This window comes from Polyodon spathula, chromosome 20, assembly GCF_017654505.1.
Source record: "Polyodon spathula isolate WHYD16114869_AA chromosome 20, ASM1765450v1, whole genome shotgun sequence".
Lineage (NCBI taxonomy): Eukaryota > Metazoa > Chordata > Actinopteri > Acipenseriformes > Polyodontidae > Polyodon > Polyodon spathula.
Window position 1 is genome coordinate 11,188,879 of NC_054553.1, and position 15,930 is coordinate 11,204,808.

Below are 15,930 nucleotides of genomic sequence, written 5' to 3' on the forward strand. Positions count from 1 at the left end.
GGGTGAGCATTGAGGGCCTTTTAATTTCGCTTCATGAGTAGTTTCATCATTTTGTCATCCATGAAAAACATAAATGACCTGCCGTGTACTTACTCCATCCTCATCTTCGACGATGTCATTTCCTATGGAAGCCAGTGTAGTCCATTTGCAGTTGTTGGTGGATCGCACAGCACAGCGTTTGTGGGCTTTAAACTTGCACACTAGAAATACATCCGTTAAAAGAGGTATTAGTCATTTTCTTGAGGTGACAGTATGTAAGTGGTGTTTATCATCTACAAATGGAAAAAGTGACTTCACTATATCTATATAGTATTAGTTTAGAGATCAAGTTTAAGATCACTGCCACACTTCAAGGTCACTTATATGATTTCTTAAAAGGAGTAGACCTAGTTAACCCTAACCAATATTTAAAGCACAGCACAGAAACCAGGACCAAAGGACACAAGTGGAAATTATGTGGAGTTATATTTATAACAGAGGAAAAGACTTCTTCACACAGAGAGTGGTGAAGGTAGGGGAATGGGCTACCTAGCCATGTTGTTGAGGCAGAATCACTTGGATCCTTTAAGCTCCAAATTGACAAAGTTCTAAGATCAATCAACTACTAGGAACCAGATGAACATAGATGGGTTGAATGGTTTCCTCTTGTTCGTACATTTTCTTATGTTTTTATGTTCCAAATTCCAAATGGTTTCTGAGATATGACGAAGATAACACAGTTATAGAATACAGAGTCATAGAATACAGCTGTGTACCAAACATGAAGAAACTATTTCAAGACGTGTGGTCTTTATCATCTGCAACCCAACAAGTTACTCAGCTCCAATATGGCAGACTTATCAGGTGACAGGTAAGTGAAAGGTACCTGTCAAGTTTCTGTAACACCGGAACTATAAAGTCTGCATATCAGACAGTTTGAGGACAAACCCCCGCAACACAGCAATTTTAATAATGATTATGTGACGTAGAGAAATGAACAATTGAAACCTGCTTGGTTGGAGGGTCTACTGCTGGCCTGCTGGTCGAAGGGACCAAGGGGTAGCTACAAGGGTGGAGCTGGGGGAGGCGGAGGGATGCGAATGAATGAAACGCAATAGCGTGGTAAGCTACCAGTCTGTGTATATTGCTCTGATAGGCCATTAAAAAATAAATAAATAAATAAAATGAAAGCTGCTATACTGTACCTTCACAGGAGAGTCCGTGCGAGGTGACCCCAGAGAGAACCTCCCGGCAAACATTGCAGAAGGTGGGGCGCGCGTGAGAACAGGCGTACCAGTTATGCATCCCAGAGAAATGCTCCATGTTAAACTGGCTGGCCTGCAAGAGAAAACATGTCACTGCTTCATCACTACAGAACAGACTTGTGCATGGTCTCATTGTCAATACATCACGTGTAGGGTGTCTCTGTTATAAAAGATGTCTTGAAAAGAAACTCGTGTTGTTTGGTTAAGAGGGCAGAGCTGCTCAAACTGTTTGAAGTGATTTCTGGTATAACAAGAGGCACCCTGCACACGATGTATTAACTAATTTTAAATCCCAAAAACCAAGAATATGAACTACAATTAAAAAAAGAGTTGTTTTTTACACTTTTAAACTTTTGCTGTATTTTCTATGTTTTGTCATCCATCATTTATAATAAGGATCTAACAGTGGTGGACCCACAGCTTTCTTTAAACAGGTTTACACTCTCTATTCCATCCCACATTTCATTATCAACGTTGTTTCATTACGAGTACAGTCTAAATGTGCCTACCTCATAAATCTCCCATTTCTGGACAGATTTCAGTGTGCTGATCCAGTCTTCCATTTCTTTTCTGTTTTCTGCACAGAGGATCAACTTCCGAAATGGAGTAATCACCTGAGAGAAAGCGATGGAGGAGCGAGAGAGAGAGAGAGAGAGAGAGAGAGAGAGAGAGAGAGAGAGAGAGAGAGGAGAGAGAGAAACCGAGACAGAGAGAAAGAGAGAGATAGAGAGAGAAAGAGAGAGTTTCAAGGAGGTAATCTGTTTCAAACACATGGCCCTTCTCATCGACCCTTCTCCAAAAGAGCCTGCTTACATAACTATCTTTTGCTAAACTGAGAAAGAACAGCTCTAGGGTTTATTCCAACTGTTTCTTTTTAGTGTGAAGCAGACAAGTCTACAAATAAAAATAACTTAATTGTATTGTTCCTGGTTTTTAATCTGAGCCTGAGGATCTATACCTTACCATATGCATTACTTTAAAAGGTAGTCAACAGCTATAGGGTGGATATGCAAATAGTAACAGAGGAAATGTACTCGTCACATTGCACTGAAATTAGGGCTTTTTTTAATCAAGAATAATGTTTGTTTTTTTTATTACTGTATACATAGCAATATTGCACCAATTTGATATGTGTTTGACTAATCCTATTATAATTCAATATATATACTCAATATATACTTTAAAATCTCCTTTAAAGAATACACCAAACAATTCTGCTTAATATTGAAGTGTATCCAAATATATACAGTCGTGTGCACATGTATTAAAACACCCCATTGCTTCTGTAGTTTTGTTTTTGCTTTTGTTGTGCATATGAAATTAAACCACTGCAACTGAAAATATTGGAAAATTGTCAGAATAGGCAAATTAGTGATTGTCTAATACAACTAATGACTTAAATAGGTCACATATTCATTTAAAACAGGAAGAGAAAGAGCACACACAGCTACAATGGTAAAATGCATGAGATCTTTTAGAAGTTGATTAAGATGTTTAACTTAAGCACAAAGTGGTCTAACATTTTCACACCTATTATTTCTATTTCACTGGTTAATGACCGAAAATCACACCCTGAGGTTTTCATCCAGATAGGTATATACAGGATATAAATGGCACATTTTGCGGTGTTCTGATAAATGCACTACTGTATAAAACATGAAAGTACACCTTAGAGTAAACACATATAATAAAAGCTGTCAAATGAATAAATGGATTTTAAAAGATATAATGATCTGATATATATATATATATATATATATATATATATGGTTCATTCTCAATGTATTCAAGATGTTACTTACTGTGAAGCTGTTGTTAATGTTCTTTGTGCTTGTCTCTGCAACACTGGCATCCGACAGATCCACTTCATCGAATATCAAAGACTGAAAATAGTAATAGCAAGATGAAATTGTCAAAATGATTCCTGTCTGTACACTTGCTGTTAAACTGTATCAGTTCTAGAGCCAAGCATTTCTTTTTTCATAGTTTCCTGCTTGGTTTGTCAGTGCAGTGCGGTTCTCTAAAATGGACTTTGTTTTGCTGGAGTCACCAGTACAAACTACTCTCCCTTGTGCTATTCTGTTTCGCTGTCAGGATACATACAGGTTATATCCTGTTTGTGTTTGATTAGCTTAAATCTGAGATAAACTAATCTCTGAAAGCAAACACTGTGTTTAGGTTTTACTTTGTGTTTCACACCTATAAATAGACTTCATGTTTTTTGTTGTTGTATTTGTTTTTATATGTTTGTTTTTTGTAATATAACACAAAAGAAACTAGGCTATTTACAGTAAATTATTGTTAGAGTTTTTTTTTTTTTCCCAGCTAAAAAGCACCAAATCAGAAATAAGAAAGCACTTGGGAATTTAATTTAAAGCTTGTATATAGTCTGCAGTTACTTCTTATTTGCTTTAGGATTGTGTTTGGTGATTTGGCTGGGAATTAAGTGTAGATGGGCTACCTAGTCATGATATGTGAAAAATGACGTCACCCATGTGAAAGGGTACTGCCACTGGCATGGCCGGTTGCCGGTAGGAGAGAAACAGACACAGAAAGCTGCATTTAAAGCATTGATGTGCATACTTATTTAAAGAAAATTAAGAAAAACAAAGAAACAAGGCACAAGTGCCAAAATAAAGGTTCAAAATAAAAGAACAAAACACTTGTAGGTAGGTGTGACAGAAATACAATGATTCTTGGATGTAAATGTCCCTCCCAACCTGTGAGGGCGCCAAGCAGATTGGAGAGGCAGTTGCACTCGTTTACCAAGGGGTCATGTGTGACAGCATAAAAAGGGGACAGAGAATCATAATCTGTTCCTTCACATTGGTTTATTGTGAGTAAGAACCGAGAAAGACAGTGAAAACTACTAGTGCTGTGTTTTGTTTGTTTGTAATTGTCTTGTCTTGTACATTACCAGACAGCTAACACAGTTCTGGAGCTGTCACCAAGGGCCAGCACTAAACACTAAGCCTGCACCTCTGTCACAAATATAAACCTGTATCACCCACCATGAGCACTATTGCACGCACCCAGGACTGGTGACCATGTTTGTATTATTGAGGGTCAGATATTGTTTATTATTTGGGACTAACTGTTCTTGTGTTAATACCCCATGCAGTACACATTATTGTTTGGTCACCAGACCTGGAATCACTAGATAAAAACATTTCCAAAACGGATTATAATTCTCTGTCTGCTTCTTTCACGCACTGCTTCACTCCTGCACCTGTATACAATCAACCACTTTGCCACAGCAGAGCATTAGCCTTCGCTACAATGCTACAAAGCCACACAGCCACACAGCCACACAGCCACACAGCTAGTCCAACTTCTCAGTGTCTACATAGGTACCCTTCACCTAACAAAGGTTTCTGTCTCTCTTTTATACAGATGGCCACTCCTCAATTACCACTCAATTACTTAACTGGGGAAAGGCCACACCTGGGATTGTTGGCAGGGACAGATTTAGCCCCATCCCTGCCAACCTTACATTTATTTACCACTGCAGGGCTTCCACCCTGCCACAGCCCAACTTGACCAGGTTCTTAGATCAATCAGCTACTAAGAACAGGGGAGGAATGGTCTCCTCTCATTCATAAATTGTATTGTTTCTTAAGTTTCAACTTTAGGATTGTACCACATTGGGAATTTTAGGGTTAAGTTTAGGGTTAAGTTTAGTTTGGTGTTCTGATGCAAGTCATTACCTTGGAATCCTTGGCATAATAGAGAGTCCTCCCTCGCAGTTTGAAGTACCTTCTCTTCCATCGCTGGAACGAGCTGGTTTGCTTCAGGAGCAAGCCTTCCTTCACACTTTTCTGAAAAGTAAAAAAGAGGGACTATCAGAAACATAATTCTTACATCAATGCTGATTGGGGTTTGGAACAAAGAGCATTGGTGACCCACAGTCCAGTCTGCAATGGCAATACTGTTAACACAGCAAGATATGCTAAAGTATATTAATAAACATGGCAAACCAGGCTAACCTATGGTAAATGCATAGTATTACCATGGGAAAAATGAGGGAAAACTGCAAAAATAGCGTGCAAAAATACTGTGGTAAATGAGGATATATAGATCTGTGGCAGCTGTAACCGGAGAACTGGGACACTGTTATATCCAAAGAGAGGGATGCAATGACTAAAAACATGAACTGAATCCTAGCACACAGAGTGTGGGCAGGGCTAGTCCTGACTCAACAGAGCCAGTATTGGAGTGTATGTGATACCATGAGAGAGAACCACAGTCAACAATGATAGCTTACAGAACTTCTGGGTAAACAGCTACCCTCACAACAAAGCTCAATCAATACCATTACAATATCCCAGGATTACACTGAAGAAAGCTTTTCCCACATTTGTTTTTTTTTCTCTGGTTTCAGTCGTAAGTTAATATCATCAAAGCCTTGCTGTGTTACTGGATTATTGTTCATTGAGTTGGATGTGGCATATGTAAAAAAGAATATCGACAAATGAGTAGTTTACAGCGAATACAAACAGCCTTCAAAATATAAGACTCCCTCAATGTTAACCTGTGATCGGACGACATATTTAGCTTTTTGGTTGCAAACCCACCAGCCAGGTTTATATTTATACATGTGGAATTTTGAGATAAGAATAACTTTGATGACTTGAAGGTATTCTGCACTTGTAGTTCTATTCTATAAAACATCTCCATTTTGCACTTTCATTGGTTACACTTTTTCATTTTAAAACAGAAATGTGGTACTACACTAATGAAGCAGGTGATTGGTTATCTGGGTTGGGGTGGGGACACAGGAAACGACCCAGGAAGTGCAAGACAGTTGTAAAGCGCAGCTTGCAAACTGGTTTCTTAAACAGTGTAGCACCAGATATCATGTTGTAAAATGAAAAAAAAAGAAACATGCTTTCTAAAACATTTTAAAACTGTAAATATATTGAAATATATTTACTTTAAAGTGTGTGCAACATATTGCAGGTGTTTCTCTTATTATACCTACATACAATTTAACTATGACACTGCAGTCTCAGCTATTAACTCAGCTGATATCTGAGTTGAGCAAATATTACGATTATATTTACCAGTTACTGTATGGTAAAATAATTAGGAACAAAATACTGTGAATAAAACAAACAGGTTTGACTGCTGCACTACTGAACAAAAAAGTGAAACGGAGCGCATGTCCTTCATAATATTTATAGTAGATCTACACACTGCTAGTGTTAGCTTCCTGTTTGGGTTAAATATAGAGTAGCAGGTTACTAATTATAGAACATTCTTTCAATTTCCATCTCCCCAGTGGGGGCTGTCATTACTGTTCAGAACTGATAACACTGTACACACTGCTGATGAGTGTGCAGTGGGTTGCTATGAGATAGGAAATGAGCTTGCTTTATGACCATACACTTCAAACACTACAGCAGAGGCGCTGACAGGAACTGACAAATACAAGGCAGAACTCGAGGGGGGGTTGCATAAGGATTTGTATCTCAAAAAATATTTTTCCCACTGGCCATCCTAAACATTAAATCAATGTTTTAATAATATATAAAAGTTCCAAACTGTCACTGATAGAAAAGACTGGCTACATTTACTTACTAGACTTAAACATTCTCTATTTTAAAGAGTGGGCTGGAAAGATACAAGTGTAATATGAAATGGGTTATCTGTGCACATTCATATCTCATGTGTTAGGGTTGGGTGGGGTGTGGTGGTGGGTTAAAAACAGAATAGGGATAAGCAATGGAAAATGCTAGTAACCCGGATGGAAGGAATATGTAAATGTAAATATGTATTATGGAATAGAATCCATCCAATGCAGATTAAAGACATGACTTAATGTAGGCTACAGTACTTCTTACTGTGACAAAAAATAATGTAAGCTTACATGTGCTGATTGTCAGTAAAGCTGCCATGCTCCATTGCTATTTTTGTAATAGGAAAACGTGGTTCTCGTTCTCTTTTATTAGATATGATTTTCAGCTAATACGTTATCAGACAGTAGTGTCATGTCATATAGATGTGTCAGGGGTGTGGTCTGTACAAGGACACTAGGTATTTCTGCTGGATGAAAGGTAATTGCATATCTAATACTATAACAACAATGCTTGTTGATTACTTTTTTGTCTTTTTCCTGAGAGTGGAAGCCCTTGTGAATGCACATATACCCTGCAAGGTGAAGCCTGTTGAGACACTTCACACCAAAGCCAGTGGATATGCAGATACATGGATTTCATGTTGCATCAGTATGCAGGAGGGGTTGAGTTTTTGGTTCTTTGGTTCACAGTGAGTGAGACATGCCAATGCACATCTAAACAGTAAGTGCAATACAACATGTCTAATCAGCATTAAATGTACCACAGTAAAAGCATAGCAAAGTGTAAGAACACATAGTGAATGCATGGTAAAGAATAGGCAAGTATTATAAACAATAGTGAGGTATAGTAAAGCATGTTAATAAACATGGCAAACTATGGTAAATGCATACTATAACCATGGGAAAAGCATAGCAAAACTGCAAAAATAACATGCAGAAATACCACAGCCAATTTTTACAAGGACCAGCCCCTCTACACACCTGCATCATTTGTCATTGATTTTAGGTCCCGACCAAATCCCTATTGGAGAAATGTACAGACAGACAGGCACCCCAGTATAACCCTATAATCTAATACTCTCAATAACTAATGCTAAACATTGTTAATACCAAGCTCGAAATCTGACAAAAAATACATAAATTAAATTATATATATATATATATATATATATATATATATATATATATATATATATAGAAAAACAACGGCCTTCCCTTTTGAAAATAATCTATATTTAATTTATAAATCCACTTCATAAACCCAAACTTGCATGATACTGAAGAACATCCCTCTGGGTCATTATCTATACATGTGAAATGTTTTAAATAAATATATCATTTAAAGCGAAACCCATTTGTTGAAGCTCACTGTCAAAGCATAGATTACTGTAATTACAGCTACAAAGCATTTCTTTTACAGCAGTTACTGTACAGCATGTAATTATAGCAATTCAAATGTGACTAAAATGCTGTTACAACACTGGTGATAAACATAGAAAAACTGGAAAAATGTAGCTAATAACCACTTCTTATCTCGTTACCAACAGATCATTTATCTTTGAATCTCCCTTGTTCTACAGCTCAATGAATACACTATATAGTCTCACCTTTAGACTAAAGCTCTTCTAGAGAACTCACTAAAAACACGTTTTTTATTGACAGTGCTGATACCAAACTTCTTAAAGAAAAACAAACAAAATAAGAATTGAAAACCAAATAACATGGATTATATGTAGGTGAGAGCTGTTTCATGCTGTGCACCCTATTTATTTGATATTGCATGACCTACATTTGCGTGATTAGTGTCAGAAAACAGGGAGAGGTTATAAAGCAATGCTGTGTGTTTTGAGTGGAGGGAAGCTTGTACTGTTGTTCATGGTACACAACTTGCCTGTAGATAAACTGAAGACTTCGGTCTGCGGTCACTCTTACAGGGCAATATCAGGTGATGTCAAAATAACTCTAAAGGTTAAAGATATCTTTCAGTGGCAGCTTCTGAAGAGGTGTCATGCTATTCTAGGCCACTGTGGCAAAGTGGTGAATATGTGCAGGTGAGTGCAGTGCAGAGCGGATTAATCACACAGACAAATGATTCACAGGTGCAAGGGTGTTTATTAATGATTATAATGTCCAGATCCTTAGGGCAAAACCTGCAAACAATAATAATGATGGAAGTGGTACAGCGGCGTGTATCATTCCTGTTTGTAAAATCCCACGGGTTTGACCCGCAACCAAAAAGTCTCGTCTTTTCTCACCCACACAAAACACAAAATACAGACACAGTTCTGACAGTGCGTGACTTTAGTGCTAGTGGTGCAAAGATAGTTCCTGTAGTGGAAAAGGTGACTTGTGATATCCGGGTTTACGCTGGCCTGCGGCTGCAGCTCAGGATCGTGTTTAGTATTCTTTAGTGAGAAGACAAACAACACAAGACACACAGTGTTAGTACACAGACTAACAAAACACTCACGGCTTTCAGTTTCAACAACACAGGCTCCTTCTAGGTCGTTTGGTATAACCATATGCAAACGAACAGATCACTGAACCTATGCCCCCCTATTTATACCCTCGCTCATGACCCCTAGGTTAACGAGGGCATCTGCTCCTCCAATCCTCGGATGCCACGCCGTCTACCGTCTGGGTCAGTGAGCTTGGGTGCCGTAGCTCTTCCCCCTTCCTAAATGGCCGACTTCCACCTACCCTGTGGAATAAATTGTCCTGCCATTTGCTTAAGGGTACTCTGTTCCTTCTTTCTAGTGCCCTCACAGGTCGGGAAGGAGATCTAAAACCAAGCGTCATTCGATTTCTGTCACAGCCACAACAGCTAAGTTCAAGAATTTACAACATACATGTAGTTAAAACAGATCACTTTACCAAGCCAACTCATTCTAACAACACTGTTGCTTGAGTGCGGCATTTTTCTTACTATCATTAAATACTGTATCCAGAACAAAAAGCAGACTGCATTGATTGGTTTCCAGTGGCTTTCCACATCAGAAGGCAGGCTGGAGAGATTCCTCCAATGACGGCTTGCTGTGTGCCACCAAGCTAGTTGTCTATCAAGGGAAACAACCTTCCAATACAATATAATGCATTCGCTATTTCCAACTGAATGTTCAGCTCACTGAATAAGCTACCTGTGAGCTACTGTGATAAGCACCAGAGAACCAGCCAAACCAAATATAGCCTAGGTCCTCAGTGCTTTCAATGATTATTTTGGTATTTTTGCATGTTTTCTGGCGTTAATTTGTAGCCCTGCAGTATAGTTATTGTGGTCTACACTTAAAGGTGTAGTGCTTTACTGTAGCTCAGTTGAAACTTGTCAATCTGCAGACAAAACTACATTTAGAGAATGTAAACAAATTGGACAGCCAATAAGGTGTGGTTTCTGGTAAAGGGTGCTCTGATAGAATGTTAAGGAAACAAGCACCCTGGTATTTTACATTCCAGTATGTTAACCAGTAAGAACCAGTAAATGTGAGTTCTAATTTCCAATGGTTAATGGAGATGTGCCTGAAGACAGCTTGCCTACATTTTGCGAGCAGATTTATAAATCCCTGCTGAGAATCTATCTACCGCTTCTGCTAAGCTTCACTTGCCACTTCAGTAAAGCCGTATCAAAATGTGCTGGAGTGTTTGGATAGCGCAGCAGTTTGTCATTCAGGCCATCAAGCAGAGCCACACTTGGGGAATCGTTATTATTAGTGACCGTGTTATTTAAGCTCAGCAGAGCAACACCATCTCCACGCAGGACCTGTCGCACATTTTCATTTATTTAATCCCTGCCTATATAGCACAACGATGCACTTGAAATCTATTACAAAGCTTACCATAACATGCTTATGTGCTATGTTTCCAAAATGGCAGATTTATTTAACATTACATATATGATGTAATAAATAAATAAGATTTTAAATACTACACAATTGGTTACTATTTGTACTAAGAATATTGTATACAATATTCTAGTCCAAAATGATTACCCCCCCCCAAACTACCCCAAGATCAGCCCAATTTTACACTGTATTGCATTTAAAAAAACATTCTCAATATAGTAGCATTATAACACAAGAACAGATACGAAAGAGAGGAGGTTCCTTCTTGTCTGGCTTGTACTCATCCCAGTGAATCAGTAGCAGCAGCAACATGGCTTGATAACACATTCCAAACCATCAGCACTCTCTGTGACTTCATAGTTCGTACCTTTTACTGTATCTCTTGGGTTAATGTGGTTGCTGCTCTCTAGACTCTCTCCCAAGCAATGTTGTAGTGAAGGAACCAGAACTGAACGCAGTACCCCCCGTTTGGAATTTGAATCAAATTTGTGACAAAATGACATTGTTGCATTTGCTAGTAAAAAAAACAGGTTTTCATTATACCCCGAGGTTAACATTTGTATATGTGCAATGCAGGAACCTTTCTCATGACAGCCTTTATATCTGATAAGTTGACAAGCACCAGTTGAAATCATTAGCTTTGGAACAACGTTGATTAATTGCAGTCTTGTGCCATACCTTTCCTGTGTCTCAGTGCAGGACAGTACAGGCAGTGTGAGTAGTAATAAAACTATATAGCTTCGCCCTTTGGAAGCAGAGCAATGTGGAGGCATTTATTGCTGTGTTTTAAGAACACTAACGCATAACCGGCTCACTGAGTGAAAAGCTATGAGGTTAATTGTAGGTCAGTAGGGCAAGCAGCCAGAAGACACAGTATGATTTCTTATATCAACAATGCAAGGAGTCTCCAAGCGTCCTGCAATAAAATACTTACTCCAAACATCACCTTGTCTGTACCGATGAATTCATGTTCACGTGAAACAATTTTTATATAGTGGAGATTTGGATCAAGACTGTTCAGCAGTTCAAAGCTTGTGCCTTGCCAGTGCACCATTGTGTGCCCAAGGTTCAATACCTCTACTAACAATCAATACTTCAGAACCGTTGTACAAGTCAAACCTTTTACAACTCATAAGGAACAAAATCTGATTTGAAGCCAATATCTCAAAGCATTTGGTCTTTATCATCCGGAAACCAAAAAGCTACATGGCCACAATATGGCGGGCATATCAGGTCAAGAAGGCAGGTACTGTTACCAATAAATCTGTGAAAATGAATTTCAACAGCATTAAAAGAGGCAAAAAAATAAGTAAGGTCAGTAATATAAGAGTTTTGTCTATATATCTACAGTGTTGGTTAACTCTTGCCAATACATTAAGCACAGCACAGAAACCAGAACCAAAGGACACAGTTGGAAATTATAGGAGACAGTCTTAGGACAGAGGCTAGAAGACACTTCTTCACACAGAGAGTTGTGAGGGTATGAAATGGGGTAAGGGTAAGGTCACCAAGGTGCCGAATCCCTGCTTGTCCGAATGGCCTCCTCCTATATGTACATGTAATTATGTTCTTTTTACAATTCTTTATACAATTCTATACCCCCTTTCAAAATTTTCACCTTTTGTTGCCTTATAGTCGGGAATTAAAATGCAATATTTATTTTTTTTTCATTTATCTATACATCCTACCCCATAACTTCCAAGCGAAAAAAAAATATTATAGAAATTTGTAGAAAATTAATTCAAAACAAAAACTGAAATAGCTTGGTTGGGTAAGTGTCCTAAGCAATCTTAAATTATCTCAGGTATAACCAATCACCTTCAAAATCACACACCAAGTTAACTGGCCTCCATCTGTGTTAAATTGTAGTGATTCACATGATTTCAGGATAAATTCAGCCGTTCCTGTAGGTTCCCTCTGCTGGGTAGTGCATTTCAAAGCAAAGACTCTGGGACAAAGTTGTTGAAAGGCAAGATAAGGGGATGGGTATAAAACAAAATCAAAGGCCTTGAATAACCCTAATTAAGAAGTGGAAGGTGTATGGCGCCTAGATCAGGCAGTCCCTCCAAACTGGATGACCGAACAAGAAGGAGACTGATCAGAGAGGCTACCAAGAGGCAACTTTGCAAGAGCTACAGGCTTTTATGGCCAAGACTGGTCAAAGTGTGCATGTGACAACAATATCCCAAGCACTCCACAAATCTGGCTTGTATGTTTAGGATGACAAGAAGCAAGCCATTACTTAAGAAAGCCCACCTTGAATCCCATGTGAAGTAAGCAAAAACACTCAGGAGATTCTGTAGTCATGAGTTTAGTGGTCTGACGATACTAAAATTGAACTTTTTGGCCTAAATGCAAAGTGTTATGTTTGGCGCAAACCCAACAGCGCATCACCCAAAGAACACCATCCCTACTGTGAAGCATGGTGGTGGCAGCATCGTGTTATGGAGATGTTTCTCATTGTACAGAGCAAAGAACAGAGAAGTCTTTGAGGAAAACCTGCTGCCCTCTGCAAGAAAGCTGAAAGTAGGACGGAAGTTCACCTTTCAGCATGACAATGACCCAAAGCACACAGCCAAAGCTACACTGGTGTGGCTAAGGAACAAAAAGGTAAATGTCCTTGAGTGGCCCAGTTAGAGCCCCAACCTAAATCCAATCGAAAATATGTTGCATGACTTGAAGATCGCTGTCCATCAATGCTCCTCGGGGAACATGACAGAGCATGAACGGTTTTGTAAAGAATGGTCAAATATTGCCAAATCTAGGTGTGCAAAGTTGGTAGAGACTTATCCCAACAGACTCTGTTGTAATTGCTCCCAAAGGTGCTTCCACCAAGTATTAATTCAGGGAGGTGAAGACTTATCCAATTATGGTCTTTCAGTTTCGTATTTTTAATATATGATTTTTTTCTCAATAAAAACTTTTTTCCCCTTATACAGTGTGGAATATGGTGTGTAGTTAAGTGGAAAAAAATCCTCCTTTAAATGCATGAAACTGAGGCACTGACACAACAAAATGTGAAAAAGTTCAAAGGGGTGTAGACTTTCTATAGACACTGTACATGCATTGCTAATGTATGTTTCTCTTACATTAAATAGGCTTGGAGGAATACAGTTGTGGTTATTATAATACATTATTGCTAATCACTAAGGTAATAGCATGTTTTAAACAAACTGTATCTGATACTAACTGGAGGACCGAGGAGAAGGCCTCATTGTTTAGAATCCTTAATACATTCTGCCCCTTATTCACATCTCTGCATTTAATGCAGAACACTCACTGTGCTCTATAATGCTTCATGTCATGTCATTTCGATGTCGTCACTTCGTGACAGTTGGCTGCATGAAAGGGTCAGAGCCGTCCAACGCCCTCTGTCTCGCATGGCATGTAGCAGATTAGCTCCCGACAATCCAGTCCACGTCCTGATGTTGTCAAACCAGCATATTCTTGGTCTTCCGCGCCCTCTGACCCCTTCTACAAGACCTGTCATCACACTGCCTTCAGTTGTGTCGTGTGGTTGTCTTATCGTATGCCTGAAGTATCTCAACTTGTGAGATTTAACGTGGCTTAAAAGCTCACTTTGTGTACTAGCCAGCTTGTAAACTTGTTCATTGGTCATCAACTTCGTCCATGAAATTTTCATCATCTTTCTGATGCATTTGTTTTCGAAGGCCTGAATGCTTCTCTCTTCTTCTTTTTTCATCGTCCAAGCCTCACAACCATATGTCGCTACCGGCCAGACCAAGGCTTTTATCAAGCGCAGCTTGGTGGTAGTGCTGATTGATTTGTTTTTCCACATTCTTGACAATTTAGCCATCGCCGCCAAAGCCATTGCCAGCCTCGATTTCACCTCACCCGCACAGTCAGCATCCTTTGTTAATCTGCTCCCTAAATACACGAAAGAATCCACCTGCTCTAGCTTTCCGCCATCCATTATGATCCCAAATACTTCGTCAGTGTTTGTCATCACCTTCGTTTTTGCTGCGTTGATTAGCATATTGTACTCCTTTGCAGCCGATTCTACAAGGTACAGCAGTACTTGTAGTTCTTCCGGTGACGTGGCTAATAATACAATGTCATCAGCGTACCGGAGATTACTGATGGTCTTCCCACCAATCCTGAATCCTCCGATAAAACCTACAATGCTTACCTACGTTGTATTATACTTTGCCATGCTTTTGCTATGGTGACTTGTACAGAGGAGGGCTGCAATTAACAACACGGGCTGGTTATAAGCGTATATTTGCTTTATTGGGCTGGTTATAAGCTTATATTTGGTTATATAATTATATATGCTATTTTATATATATTATATATATATATAGTGAGATGATATATATATATATTGTGAAGCTTATATTTGCTTTATTGGGCTGGTTATAAGCTTATATTTGGTTATATAATTATATATGCTATTTTATATATATATATATATATATATATATATATATATATATATATATATATATATATATATATATATATATATATATATATAGTGAGATAGCATGGAGGGGGTTAAAAATCCTCCCTGCTAAAAACATGTGAGAATGCACATTTGGGTGTTATTGGGCTAATGGTTTTAATTGTTTTATTGTTTAGTAATCCCCTGCACCTGGTGGTGATTGTAAATTAGAACCAGGTGCAGGGTATTTAAAGAATGCAGTGTGTGTGTGTGTGTGTGTGTGTGTGTGTGTGTGTGTGTGTGTGTGTGTGTGTGTGTGTGTGTGTGTGTGTGTGTGTGTGTGTGTGTGTGTGTGTGTGTGAGTGAGTGAGTGAGTGAGTGAGTGAGTGAGTGAGTGAGTGAGTGAGAGTGAGAGTGTGTGAGAGTGAAAGGTACAATGTGAAAACCTTTTGTTGTGGGTTTCGTTTGTGGCAGGTAAACGGCTTAGCCGTCCTACGTGTTAGTTAGGTTCCTGTTGGTGTTTAGTGAGAGATCCAAAACGGTTAGGTTTTTGTTTCTGTTTTGTTTGTTTTGATTTGTGTTTATTAAAAGTGTGCGTCAGCGCTGAAAAATCAATTTCCGTGTCCTGGGTCTACTTTTAAAGGGGAAACGAACAGTGAGAGTTGCGAGGATTTTTCACAATATATATTTTTATCCTATCAAGGCCAAAATATGTTTAAACATTAGCAGTTCTTCTGACCAGATTGGCCAACTTTTTCTGTTAACCAAAAAAAAACGAAATAAATGATTTGAGATGATATCCTATTTAAGGTGTCGTTAGAAAGAACTAAACAGCCTTTTCTTCCTTGCATTAATTAAGTATTCCTG

The 15,930-nt window shown here is 38.6% G+C and overlaps 1 protein-coding gene across 5 annotated transcripts in view; it reads right to left on the reverse strand.

Annotated features, from left to right (window-relative positions):
• Positions 1-15,930, reverse strand: part of si:dkey-172j4.3 (diacylglycerol kinase eta) — a 111,312-nt gene that overhangs the window by 27,009 nt on the left and 68,373 nt on the right. For all 5 annotated transcript variants that reach the window (XM_041220706.1, XM_041220707.1, XM_041220705.1 and 2 more), the window contains 5 exons: positions 4,952-5,062; positions 3,047-3,127; positions 1,754-1,858; positions 1,185-1,317; positions 94-200 (listed from right to left, as the gene is read on the reverse strand). In XM_041220706.1, the coding sequence (XP_041076640.1) occupies positions 94-200; positions 1,185-1,317; positions 1,754-1,858; positions 3,047-3,127; positions 4,952-5,062 (537 nt within the window). The remainder of the gene's footprint in view (positions 1-93; positions 201-1,184; positions 1,318-1,753; positions 1,859-3,046; positions 3,128-4,951; positions 5,063-15,930) is intronic.